We start from the raw sequence: 14,126 nt of genomic DNA, 5'->3' as shown, positions 1-14,126 counted from the left end.
ATGCTGTATTCCATTTTGCCTTTATTCATACCAAGCAATTTTAATATGTGACAGAGAATTTTGTAGTCTCAAACATGCTTCATAAGTTTAAAAATCCCAAGGCAAACTGTTACATTGCTGGCATTTAAGGAGACTTCAAAGATTTTTGCACATTATCTTGACCAAAATGCCAAGAAGTGATTAAAAAGTTTTAGAAAAAGGAGTTAAAAGATAAATTTATTTTGATGTAATAATTAAAATCCATGCAAAGAAAGGATCTTCAAAAGGTTCTTAGAAATGCATAAATTTCAAATATTTTATACCAAAATGGACTATTTTTTTTAAACTTGATTCTTTCCACAAACTTTCTAAGGAAGACTGTTTCTTACAGAGTTTTAGTTGGCCCTTTTTTAAATGGACAACCCAAAATTGCATTATTCTTTTACCTTCAGTTTGGATAACTGTCCAAGATCTTTGGCTGCAATGAAAATCATCTGGGGTCCCTAAGACACAGAGAAAAAAAAGAGAAGATTTAGTGTTAAAATCTTTAGTATTAATCACAACAGAAATGTGTAATAGAAAACTTTATTTACATTATTATTATGTCTGTAATTTTAGCCAGATACATTTAATTGCTGGATTTATTTGAAAAAGCGACAGGGAGAGTGAAATTGATCTATCCACAGTTTTATCCTTCAGAGGCCCACGGCAGCTGGGGTTGGACCAAGCTGAAGCCAGGGCTCAGGAGCATCAGTGACATTTCCAACATGGTTGGCAGGGACTCAGGTACTTACTCCCTCATCAGCCGCCCAGGTACACTATGGCAGGAAGCTGGAGGTGGGGCTTGATCTCAACACTCCCACGTGGGATGCAGGTATCCCAAGCAACACCCTAACAGTTGTCCCACTAAATGTTCTACTTTATTTTTAATGACTTCAAATACATCTAGCAGTGTTCACACAATAACACTCATAACTTATAAGTGGTAAAAATCTCAATTTTGGGTTACTGAAAGAGTTGCTGCTACTGTCGCATTTTACAGAGGGAATCTTTTCGCTATTTTCAGGAATAAGCCTGTACCAAATTTTAATTTATAAGACTGAAGAAGGTGGAAGTGCTCCAGGTTATTCAAGTCCTGTCTAGTTAGCTGCCTCCTCAACAAAAGCTTTTCTTTACAATTAGAGAAAAGAAATGGAAAACACTGAAATAAGTCATATAATGCACTATGAGATTTAGACTAGAGCAGGTCAGTTGGCAAGTATAAGGTGGAAAAGTCCTAGTATTGGCCCAGTTCATTTGTAACTTGGCATTCTAAGAGTAAGAAAACTCAGTAATTCTGATTTTCTTTTATTTTAATGTGTTTTTTTTGCAGTGTATATATTCATTAGGAAATTGAAGACCATAAGTATCATTAGAACTGCAACCATCGCTACTTTTGCTCATATTTTATCATTAGTACCTAGCATTGTATATGAAAGAAGCTCAAAATTTTTTCAATAAATGAATAAGTAATATAATGGTTAATACTATATGAATAATACAAATTTACGCTTGGACATGTCAACACAAGAAAAATTCAAGAGATTATAACCTTTCCTAGGGAAAGGCAAGGTCAGAAATGCAACTTCTATATTCAGAAAAATGCAATGTTGTGTATATTAGTTATGCTGTAACATGATTGCTTTCTAAGGATTTGTTTATTTGAATGAAGGAACGAGAGAGACAGAGAGACCTTCCAGTCACTGGTTCACTATCCAACTGGCTGTTAACAGCCAGGCTGAGCTGAAGTCAAGAAATCAGGAAACTCGTCCTGACTGTCCACTGAGTTGTTAGGGGCCCTCCTCTCAGATGATTGTCTTCTGCTTTCCCAGGCACATTAGTAGGAAGTTCATTGAAAGCAGAGAAGCTGGGACTCAAAGCAGCATTTCTAGATGGATTTCCAATGTGGCAAGTGGTGGGTTAATTCAATGTAAAACAAAGCTGACCCATATAATATGTCTCATTGAAAATCTCATTGCATGCAGCATTATTTGCTGAAAGTAACAAGGGCTAATGGGGAAAAGAGCGGTGGGCACTGCAACCCTTACAATTCTGCTAAGAACTAACCAAAATCGTAATTACTGCTTTGAGGGATGGCTTGGGCAGCACTCCGGAATGCTGTGAAGCTGATGGCTGCTTCAAGGGACTTTAAAAATGTGAAATCAATAGGCAGCAATAAAATGATCAAGTACAATTGTAGGCTGAGACCACACCCATGCAGTGGAGTCTCAGCACAAGAAGACAGAGACCCGCTAGGTGTCACAACTATGCAAGCTACCTTTCTCTAGAGAGGGAGCCTGAGCATATGTGCTCTCACATCTTTTGTTTTTAAGATTTATTTATGTTTATTCGAAAGTCAAGATATACAGAGAGGAGGAGAGACAGAGAGGAAGATCATCTGTCTGCTGATTCACTCCCCAAGTGGTTGCAATGACCGGAACTGCCCCGAACCGAAGCCAGGAGCCAGGAGCTTCCTCTGGGTCTCCCACGTGGGTGCAGAGTTCCAAGGCCTTTGGATCAGCTCCTAGCTGATTGAGATCGGCTCAATTTCTGGCTGTTGCAGCCATTTGCTATTCAATCCAAACTGTTGCAGCCATCCAGCAGATAGAAGCTCTTTCTCTGTTCCTCCTTCTTTCTGTAAATCTGCCTTTCTAATAAAAGTAGATAAATGAAACAATCGAAAAAACATAGTAGATTCATTCTATACTACTTCTATTCTCTAGTGGGTTTGCAATAGAATAGGTAAAATAGTATACACATAGACTACATAACCTTTTAAATTTAACTGGAATACTTCGGTTCAAGAAAATAAATGGTCAATTCCAATCAAGTGGAAAGTTCTATTGCTATCATCACAATATTTAATAGATTTGGTTGAAAATTTTAAATTGATCAATTATTGTTAAGAAACTGCTTACCAGCGTTCGGTCCTAAAATGGATTTACCTAATATTTTATTAGAATCAAAACAATTCATTTAAATGAAAATAATTAGATAGATTACTTCGAGTATAACAAACATGCAATACTTACTGTTTGATCTGTTAGAGGAGGCAGAACAATTTGTTTCTCTATTTTGTTTAGCACCAGCTTCCACAGCTCTTTTAAAACTCGCTTCAGCACTGTCTTCTCACAGATTTTTGCTGAGAGACTTAGTCTGAAATGAAAGAAAATAAGTAATGAGTTTTAAGTCTCTTAGCAGTATATTTCATAAATGTAGTAATCAGAAGTTAACATTAGCTTCTGAGATTCAAAAATCTGAGTAGTCCTGTATAATTTTGAAGTGTTGAATTCCACTCACTGAAAAGGAAACATAGTAACAAAAAGTCTATTTCCCCATGCTAAAGATAATGCAATGTTGGGGTAAATTATCGGAGTACTGCTTTCCTGAATTTATAGGTTTCAGAGAGGAAAACATCTCTAACTGCAAAGATGCAATTCAAGGCTAAGCATCCCCCTTTGTTTGTCTTTGGTACCTATATTAGACAAGAACATTTTCTGAGATCAGTTAGTACGGTTTGGCCTGAAAGTTGAGAAAATGATGACACAACCTGATAGAAGCTAAGGCTGACTTTTCACCTTGGTAACTTAAGGCTCAAAAAAATGCCTCATCTTCACCCTCCTGGGTTATGAATCCAGCACATGCCCTTTTTCATAGTCTAGGGCAAACCATAAAGGAAAAAAAAAATCATCGCAAAGAGCCACTGAGCCAATGTAACACTATGACCAACAGGCTTATAATTCCACTCAAGAATCAAAATGAACCAACTTTGATCACCATTGGGTATTCTGTACAAATTGTTTCAAAGTGAGGTTATAACATAATATTATAAAGCATTTGCAGAAGAGTTTATCATACTTCCTAGAAACCTCTTCTACAAACAGGAGTAGTTTTTAAAGTAAAAAGGAGACCCAAAAGGCTTAGGGTACTTATCCAAGGATGGGAAGTTAGTAAATGAGATTTAAAATTAGGCTGTCTTCTTTAAATTCAGCGTGTTTCCCAGTGCAGCTTACTGCCTGTGATGAATATGGTTGTGTGTGAAGGTCCAGTGAATGCGTGAATGCAGAGGCTCAGTGGTGCCCAAGCATCTATTTAGCAGATTATAATAAGACACTGGAATATTTGAGACTCCTTTACCAAGAAGAAATTAAACCTGCTACCTAGAGTTTCAGACAGGGTCATGTATTTCAGTGCTATCTCATTGACTCATGCAGCTCTTTGAAGTTGGTAGGCTGTGGGACTCCAAAATTATAACCCACAGGATGCTTCTGATGGAATAGGCTTGTCAATAATGAAATATACAAAAAAACCATATTGGCATATAAAAACAATACATATGATATATACAATATCAATAGATATATACAATAACAAGAGTTAATGAAGACAATTTAATGATTTAAAATTATTCATTAGCATTTATGGGTATATCATGTGTGAGAGGCTTGGAGAAATTTCTAAAATACATTTTCATGTAGAAGAACTTTTAAAAAATTATCGTGTAGAAGCACATTATGTAAAAATACACAAAGATTACTTCCTCAGGATGGATACTCTGGGTATGTCACAAAATTTAGCTCCACTAATTCAGAAATACATGTTCAAGGAAAACTCATCAGTTTGGTGGTAAATGTTTGCAGTATGGACTGGGGTATGAATGACCGCAAGTGTCACAGCAGGACGGTGATAGCTGCCCTCAGAAACTCACAGGGCAGTCTGAGATCCATCTGCCAGGTTTGCGGAAGACGTGAAATTTCTGTTCACAAGGTGTGAGTTGAAGATGTAGATGTTGCTTATATGGTCAGCTCACACACTTGGCATGCTAACTGATTAGACAGCAACGGAATGAATCGCAATGAAATCCTTGACATATTTACAGCTATTTATGAGGTTTCTGTTACTTGGTGACTGAGTTTACAGCTCAATTTATGAAGTCGTTAGTTCTTGGTGGAGAAGGTGAAACGTGAGAAAATAAGATATTTCATTTATATGGCTGCACAAAGGCGATGCGAAACCACACATTTATAATATAATAGGCTTTCGGGATCTTCTTTCAAAATCACCCAGAATACTCTCGTCCCTCCCTTGCTTTCAGTAGAAAATAAGGCACAAGTTAATAGTTTTTTAATGACTCAGAGTTAACTAATTTGATAATGCCAGCTCTGAGGCAAGAGTTTTGGAAGCTAAGTTATCTAAACTGAATGAACACAAACCACTCACCAAACAGTTCCCAAGTGTTATGTGTGCTGGCTGGCAATAGAGACTTCCTGCTAACTACTTTGATATTCTCATGAAAGCTTACCCAGCTGTTTTTCCTCCTGCTGAATGCCTGACTTTCATTTCTACATGCAAACCATACTCATTCTTAAATATGTGGCATTAGTAAAATTTCTGCTTCATTGCTGGAGACACAGTTAACACTTTATACCTTACTGCGTTTTTCTGTCTATGTTCTCATTTCTTCTGTTAAACTGTTGGCTCCTTGAAAACAGGATCAGTATCTGACTTAAATATCTTCCTGATTCTGCAATCTTATACTAACACATAATTATTTAGAATGGAGAACTTCTACAACTTTCTGTGTCTGATAAAATATCTCCCCCCAAAATAATCTAAAATTTTCACAGGGCTGGTCAGGGAGCTAAGGGAATATCCTATGCTGGGCTGCAGACCTACTAGAGTGTGTGAGAACTGGAACAGGGACAGCAAATGGAGCTGGATGTGGTTATAGCATCTCTTGGCCTGGGTGTGAAGTGGGTCAGGGGTATGCCAGACTGGGCGAGGCTCCAGCACCCAATGGTGCTCATAGGAGCCCGGGTAAGTATAGGACATGCTGGGCTAGTTCTTGACACCCACTGAACCACATGAAAGCTGGGTCTAGGGATGAGCCATGCAGAGCTGGGCTGTAGCACCCAATGGTAAGAACCGGAAAGGGTGTGGGGTGGTTGGGCAAGGCCACTGTGCCTGACAGGACAGGAGGTGGGCCAAGTCAGGCTGGGTCAAGAATCCACTGGCGTGTGCAAAATCTGTGACTGGGAGGTGACCTGACAGAGAGCTTGGGGAACCACTTTGTCAGGACACAGTTCCTGCAAATAATGCAAGAACCAAGGCTGGGAGACTAAGCCAAGTTACATAACACACTGGCATATGTGTGGGTCAGGTTTGGGGGTGGGCCAGCCTGGGCAGGGTGACAGAACCTACTGACTGGTACAATACCTACACTTGGGGAGAGGCAGCCTGAGCTGAGTGACCATATCCACTGGTGCATGCGTGAGCTAGATAAGTGCAGGCTGGTTGGGCTTTGCTGCAGCATTAGCTAGCAGGTACTGAGACTGGGGGCAAGTACTGTCAGGCTCTACTGCAGAACCGCCTAGAAATGGCAAGATCCATGGCTGGATCCACGGGAGTGTGACTGAGCGGGAATATCTGGACACTCACTTGGTAGGCTGCAGCTCACACTGTTGAGCATGAGAACCAGAGCTTGGGGCAGGCCTGGCTGGACAGACAGTGGAACCTGCCAGCATGAACATGGATTGCATAGTGGGATTGGTCAGGCTAAGCTGGGCTCCAATGCCTATTGATATGTATGAGAGGAGAATGGGATGTGGGACAGAATGGGCCAGTCTGTAGCATACATTAGCATGGGCAGGAGCCAAGACAGGGAGTAGGGTCTGGTGGGGACCATTGGGGTTTGCTCCCACTAGGCTGCAGTTTCTGCTGATGTGCATGGGGGCTGGGGCATGTGATGGGCAGAGTCATTCTGGGACACAGCAGCCATTGGTTTACATGAGACGAGGCTGGGAATAAAACTGACAGGGAAAGGCCAACAACCAGTATGTTTGTAGGCTGACGTAGTTGATGGACTGAAACAGAACCTGCACTAGTCGGCACACACAGGAGTCAGGTCTGGGGTTACCTCTGGCAAGTTTCCTTTGGGGACCATCAACTGAACCACTGGATTCAGAACTCCAGCTACAGGCAAAAATCACAGGATCTGTGGTCTCATTGTGGAGTGCACATGTCAGAATTGGGTCTCTTTGGTTGTTGAAGTGTGTGTAGTGGATGCCATGCCCAGATGCACATGGAGGACATTACAATTATTTCATTGGGGCCTACAGAAGACCTCTAGTATCATGGAGGGCAGAACAATTTGGACAGCTCTCCTGGCCAAGTTTTGACAGTAAGTATCTGTGAAAGTAGAGACTCTGAGGTGGGCAATGTCAGCCAACAGACTGTGGAAGGATTTCCTCAACCTTGAAGCAATGAAATCAACAGCACCATAGAATTATCAAAACAACTTAAGCAGTATCCTTTGAACATGCTCCACATGGAGGATCCTGGGATGATATCAAGTGGCCATCCCCAATCCCCAGGTAGTGATGTGGCTGGGCTGCTGGGGCAGCCCTCGCCCCTTCTGTCTCTACTTTCTCAAGATACAGGAAGAAAAAAAGGATATTTAAAACAGTTATTTCATCCACTTTCCCCCATTCCTCAACCCTCCCCACCATAATCAGTGGTCCACATGGCATGCATTTAAACATCAGCAAAAATAAAATAAATTATAAAAAGGAAATGACATGTATGGTAACATAATAAGACATAAGAAGAAGGAAAAAATGAAGATGGAGTAGATATAGATTAATGGAGTATGTATGGATCAATAATAAAAGTCAATCCGTTTTCTTCCATTTTGTAGAAACTGACATGGACCCAAAGTCAGTGCTAATACTTTCTTGTATCAGGATTACTTAAAACTTTGGTTACAGACTATACAAAACAAATAGGTTTGCTGGTGATAAATGATGTGTCTCCAAACTACAGGTTGGAGTTCTAAAAACAGAAGGCAACTCAGTAGGGAGCTTTGGGGAATTAGTACTGCTTGGTTCACATTCACAATCAAATGCTGGTATGTTTCTTGTGATTCAATTCTGTATTGTCGAAAAAAAAAACAGTCATAGCCAAGATAAAAATTTCCAGAGGACATGCATGAAATAATAGTAGTTAAAGTTTATGGTCAAGAAACTAAAGGAATGACAAAACTTATCTTTTTTCCTCCCTTATCTCATTTTGAAAATTCAGCTGCTAGTGTTGACCTAATTAGTAACCTTTCTTCTAGATATTTGACCTCCCTACAGGACTAGAAAATCAGACTTTAATCTTCTGCCAAACACTGAAATTAAAATGAGAACATTGGTCCATTCACACGGTGACAGTATGACCAAAGCAGAAATAATAAGTAAACAGAAGAGATTTCCCATACTATTTTTTCCTTGTTCTTGTCTTAAAAGCATCATGTCCTGAGTCCTTTTTTCATCTTGGTTCCTTTGGTACTAACTTGTTACACAGTACGAGATGTGATGTGCAGGAACGACACCCAACATTGGTTCCTTGGCAGGCATTGGAAATTGTTATTATTAACATTATCTACTTTTTTTTTCTTTCTGATTTTGGGTTTCAGTGTGTGAGAAATGCCCTATCTCTTGTTGATCTTCATTAATGATCCACAATTATGGACTCACATTTAAACAGAGATTCCCTGACTACTTCATGTTTACTACATGTAGGGACATAGCAGACACATTCACATACAAACAGCAAGCAAGCAACAAACATTGGCAGTAAAGAGCACCGTTGCAGTGGGTTACAGAGGCCAGCATTCTCCTCCACCTCCACTGGTAGTTGACTGCCTTGCCCATGGTAGCTTTGCCTTTGTTTTCCATCACTGTCTACAGCTTATGCACTTGGTAAATAATCAGAGAAGTCTGTTTCAGACATCTATCTGTTGGCTTCTGAGCTGAATAAATTCCAGTCACATTTCTGCTACTCTCTTCTTCAGCGGGTTTCTCACAGGAAATCACACATTCTGAACTCGACTCAACCTTTCTCAATATCCAGGAAGCTGAAAAAACAATATGTTATCTGGCAAGCATGAAATCCTTAATCTACTTGTGTCCCAGCTTAACAATATTTATTTTCGTTTATTTCTTCTTCCCTGTAAAAGTGATTTTTCTTATCTATAATGAATTAAAAGTGTGTTGCCTTTTAATGAACTCATTTATTTCTATCAACATTCTTTTAAAACTGTTTCACAAGAGGGAAAATGATTTTTTTTTCTTAAAACATAATCTGTTAAATTTAGGACAAGGATTAAAGAGAAAACTGGGTAGAAAACTTACATTTTGTCCAAGAAGTCCATGAGGGACCTTAACACAATCTCGGCATCCATTGCTGCACTGTTCTTATTTGTAGTGGCATTTCCGTTTGCTCTCATTTGGTTTAGTTCACCACTCATCTGTTTTATACACTCTTCAATTATAAGCTGAAAACTGAAAAAAAAAAAAGTCTATAAATCCTAGGATGCGAGTAAACAGTTTACCAGTGCCTACCCTAATTCTACCCTGAGGAGTCTGATCTGTTTCAAATGGCTTGAATCCCTTTGTTCATTGGTTTTCACACTGTTCAGCTGCAAGCAATTTTGTGGAAATGAAAGATTACTAGGGACTCTATAGAGAAAAAGAGTAGATAAAAGTGATGGTCTTCGGGTTGAATTAGTTTGAACCAGGGTCCACTGGGCCTCCCACTCTGCCGCGGACAGCGGACAGGCTCCCAGCAGCGCTGCTTCAATAAAATGCCTACTCTGCAAAGGGTGCTTGCCTACACCTTCTTCACGCTGTTTCTGTGACTTTACAACATGTTAGTTTTCTCTCACTGGATACCCCTTCTCAATTTCCCAACTTCTAACCACGGGAGGGGGTGGATAGATCAATCAAACAAAAGCATAAAACACCTAAGGACATTTGAATCTTAGATAGTGAACATTAATATAAATATTCATTTAGCATTTGGGCCATAATTATAATAATAAAATCTTATTTATGTGAAATTGACATTTGTTATCCTGTAGTTTTACCTGGTAACACTGCATATAATTTGGAATATGCCAAATGTCACTTTCTTCAAAAATATCTTCCTTGAATACTCAAGATAACATAACATTTCCATCATCTTGTCTTACTTTGTTCTTTATTTTTCTCAGTTTCCCTATCCATTATTTGATGTCCTTCCTAGTTTTAGTTTGTCCATTGCATCTTGGCCTCATTAGAATATATACTCCATGAAAGTTGCTAAATGTTTTGTTCTGTGCTGCATGCCCCTATTACCTCATAACGAGCCATGCATGCATTAGTGACACATGCACTACTTATCTGAAATGTGGTGATTATTTCATAATGTACACATATGTCAAACCATCAAATTGACATCTCAAATATATACATTAAAAGAAATACTGGGGCCTGGCACAGTAGACTAGTGGCTAAAGTCCTTGCTTTGCATGTGCCAAGATCCTATATGGGCACAAGTTTGTATTCCGGCTGCTCCTTTTCCTTTCTGGCTCCCTTCTTGTGGCCTGGGAAAACAGTGGAGAATGACCAAAGGCTTTGGGACCCTGCACCCATGTGGAAGACCCAGAAAGAGGCTCCTGGCTCCTGGCTTTGGATCAGCTTAGCTTTGACCATTGTGGCCACTTGGGGAGTGAACCTACAGATGAAAGATCTTTCCCTCTGTTTCTCCTCACTCTGTATATCAAATAAAAACAAATCAATATTTTTAAAAATTATTGACTATATTGATTCTATATATAGTAACTGGAGGCTGGTTCCACCATCGGAGGGGTAATGTGGAGAACGGCAGAGATGACTGCAGTATGGCAATCAAGCCAGTGCTGTTTTTGGTGCTTTTTCCACACCATGCTTTCATAGTTAACATTTTTCTGAAAAGTATCCAAATTCATGGATTTGTCTAATTTTACAAAGAAGTTTTGAAATGTTTGCTCTATAACGACTCAATTATTAATTTAAAATATGCATGTTTATGCATGCATACTTGAATTTTATAAGTATTTAATATATTTGTACATGTCCCAATCATCATTTTAGATGTTGGGTATGTACTGTGAACCACACAGGCACAGCTACTTGGTCTTATCGCATGTATGAGAAATTTTATTTTAACATTCACATTATGGAAATATTTCAGTTAGCCTGTTGTTAGGTGGTGAATTTTCTTTTTGTTGTTGCTGTTTTACTACTTGATTTGGGAAATCTGATAGATTTGAAATCTTCACAACTTGGACAATTTCCTGCTCCATTTTTGATAGTAAGTGTATGAACACACTGAGTTATGAGTTGAGCACATAATCAAGGCTACATCCACATCTGCCATTCCCCTGGCCTGTTGTATCTCTGGCTGCTGACTTCTCTTTGACTTTCTTCTTCCTTTGGAATCATTCTCAATGTTTGTTTACCTGAGCTTTGAATATCGGTTGGGCCTTGTAGATAAAGCTCATTTCTTTGTTCTTTGCATATTTATCTTGTGCAAGGGAACATCTTTCAAGCTCTTTTCCAGAAACAACCAAATCCTTGCCTACTTGCTAGTATCTGCCTGGATGCCTGTGAAGTGCTATGAGGTAGTGGTTGCAAAGGGCAGCAGAGAAAGTGCGGAAGAGGATACTGTTTGCGATGGTGTGTATTTAATGGGGTTAATTCCAGCTACTCAATCTAACACTTGATCATCAAAAATATTCTCTAGACAGCTAATTTAGACCCCAAGAATGGTTGACTCTGACTAGCATTATCCAGTTTAACTTTACCTGACTCATGTATAGGTGATGAGTGGCATTCAAAGAGTTAGCTCTTATTGTAACAGCAATTTTTCTTTTAAGTCTCATGTGACAACTAAGCATCAAACAATAAGTCAATATTTATTGAGGCAATGCTTATAGCAAATTCTCTATTAAGTGGATGAACTTTTTCAAAGCTGTATTTGTTTTTCTCTTTATCTTAGTAGTTGTTGATGGGATGATGGCTTTTCCCTACATGATCAATATGAAGCTTATTCAGAGTAAATATTCTCTTTCTTTAGAACCACACTATTGATGAACAAAACATAGAGAAAACAGACTCATCAGTAGTCTCTGGCTGCCATAGCACAGGTACTTCCAATTCCAAAGCTCTCACACCAAGAAACCTGGGCTCAGTGACTTGCAAGTGCTATCACATTGCTACCTATACCATAAAACAGTTCACAATTCTTATATACAGAAATTACATTTTATTTCTTCCTCTCTCCCATCCTCTCCCTATTCCTTCAGTGGCAAATATCTAAGGTCAAAATGGTAGAACACCTTTTGCTTTTAAGGATCATACATAAAAGTGAGGGAGGCACGTCCAGGGAACCAGAGAGCAGAGTGTGAAGAGCTACTGAGGAAGGATGCTCAGGGCTGAGGCAGGGGAGGGGGACCAGGGATAACACTGTTTGTTTAGTGGGTCATGGAAAACTTCAGAGATGATGCAGACCTTAATATTAAACGGATTCAGTCAGCTGGACAATAGAAACAGCACTGAGGTCATGATTTACTATGCACTGGAACCTGTTACATTTTGATAACAGCTACACAGGCCACCTACCTTTCCCCGTAAGTGACACTGAGTTCATCCAGAACCCCGTTGAGTTTAACTTGAAGTTCTTTGAGAATAGTACTGGCTTCTGGATCTAGCTGCAGAGAGACCATAAATTATATTACTTGGGAGTTTTGGGAAAGCATGCCTGTGTTCTTACAGTTTGCTTATTTTATTATAATCTTCAAAGACAACAAATATGAGTATATACTTCATTCTCACCTCTTTCACCATTGAAATCAAATTCAAAAGTTTAGGAATTTGTAAGGACACCAAGAAGACCTTGAAAAAGTTCATGAAAAATGCTTCTGATTAAAAAAAAAAACTGCACAGATTTCAAAAATCTTTGCATCGATCTTTAAATTCCATTTTCCACAAATATTTTGAAGTACACTTGTACATCTAAAATTGGCTGAAGTTCATGGCATGCACAGAAATAAGGGCTAGCTCGCAAAGCCTTATGGTACAGCAAAGAGATGCAAGAAGGCATGGCAACAATACCTTCCAGACAATACCTTCCGTAATTTAGAAAACCTCACACATACGTTGCTTTTAAATACCTTTCAGTATTTAATAATCCTGTATAAAATATATAATATACAACTACATATCTATTAAAATTACAAATGAAGCTAAATATTGGGGTTTGAGTATTGCATTATACCTTACTTGAGGTGTTTGTATATTTTTTCAATTTCTGAATTAAAATTATGACATAAAGTTTTCCAAACACTTCTAGCTTTCTCTGTATATGATAGGAACTATTTTTCCTGGTTCTCAGTTTGTAACTCAGAGTTCAGGATTCCAGATTGCACATATTTTTTTTATTATTCTTTCTTTCTGCATTTAATCATTTGTATTTGGGAATAACCTCATGAACAGATTTGAGAAAAAAAATAAAAGGAATTTAATTAAGTTAATTTTTTGACGCTTGTTCTTACAGTGCAAATTTTAAAATCCCAATTTTTCTTACTAATTGATTTACTCTTTTGGGATTTACTCTTTTGGGACTTTTCAAATTTGTCTTTTTAGTTTTAATTTTTTTTTTAACAGATCCAGTGTGATTTGTGGACACAATTCTAAGAACATTATGATATTCCTTTCCTCCTTTCCTTCCACTCTCTCACTCTTCCTCCTTCCCCATTCTTTTTTTAAGCGTTTCAAGACCACTTGAAATCTACATTAAAAAAGATTGAATACTTATTATTTATGATTTATTTTAAAATAATACCGGTTAATATTATAATTTATTAATAGATACAAATAAATAAGAATAAACACCAGTTTATTAACTTAGCAGAATTGGTTTTCATGATTAAACTGAAGCATCAGCACATATTATTAGGAACTTATGAAATTTTATTGTTTGCTAAGTGTGATTTAAAAATTATTTTTAAAAAACCCTTACAATATATGTATTATATCAGCTACACAGAAATTTATGCAAAGAGTAATCTAAACTATTCTATGAAATTTGAATTTACTTTAGCTGTTCTTTTAAGTCTTCATAAATTTTGTTTACCAACATTAGCTCTTTTTAATTTTTGCACAAAATTGTCTACACTAAAGAGAGGATGGGAGGAAGCTAACACTTCAAAGTAAAAGATTAAAGCATGACTTGAAATGAACAAGAGAGTCTGTGAAAGACAG

General features: G+C 38.2%; 1 protein-coding gene across 2 annotated transcripts in view; it reads right to left on the bottom strand.

The window, feature by feature from the left end:
* Positions 1–14,126, bottom strand: part of UNC13C (unc-13 homolog C) — a 500,819-nt gene that overhangs the window by 83,776 nt on the left and 402,917 nt on the right. For both annotated transcript variants that reach the window (XM_040969448.1, XM_040969449.1), the window contains 4 exons: positions 12,486–12,574; positions 9,195–9,344; positions 3,051–3,174; positions 426–482 (listed from right to left, as the gene is read on the bottom strand). In XM_040969448.1, coding sequence (XP_040825382.1) covers positions 426–482; positions 3,051–3,174; positions 9,195–9,344; positions 12,486–12,574 — 420 coding nt within the window. The remainder of the gene's footprint in view (positions 1–425; positions 483–3,050; positions 3,175–9,194; positions 9,345–12,485; positions 12,575–14,126) is intronic.

Source organism: Ochotona curzoniae, unplaced genomic scaffold (assembly GCF_017591425.1).
Source record: "Ochotona curzoniae isolate NIBS_2020 unplaced genomic scaffold, NIBS_Ocur_1.0 scaffold_4701, whole genome shotgun sequence".
Classification (NCBI taxonomy): domain Eukaryota; kingdom Metazoa; phylum Chordata; class Mammalia; order Lagomorpha; family Ochotonidae; genus Ochotona; species Ochotona curzoniae.
This window is presented reverse-complemented; position numbering and strand designations above follow the sequence as displayed.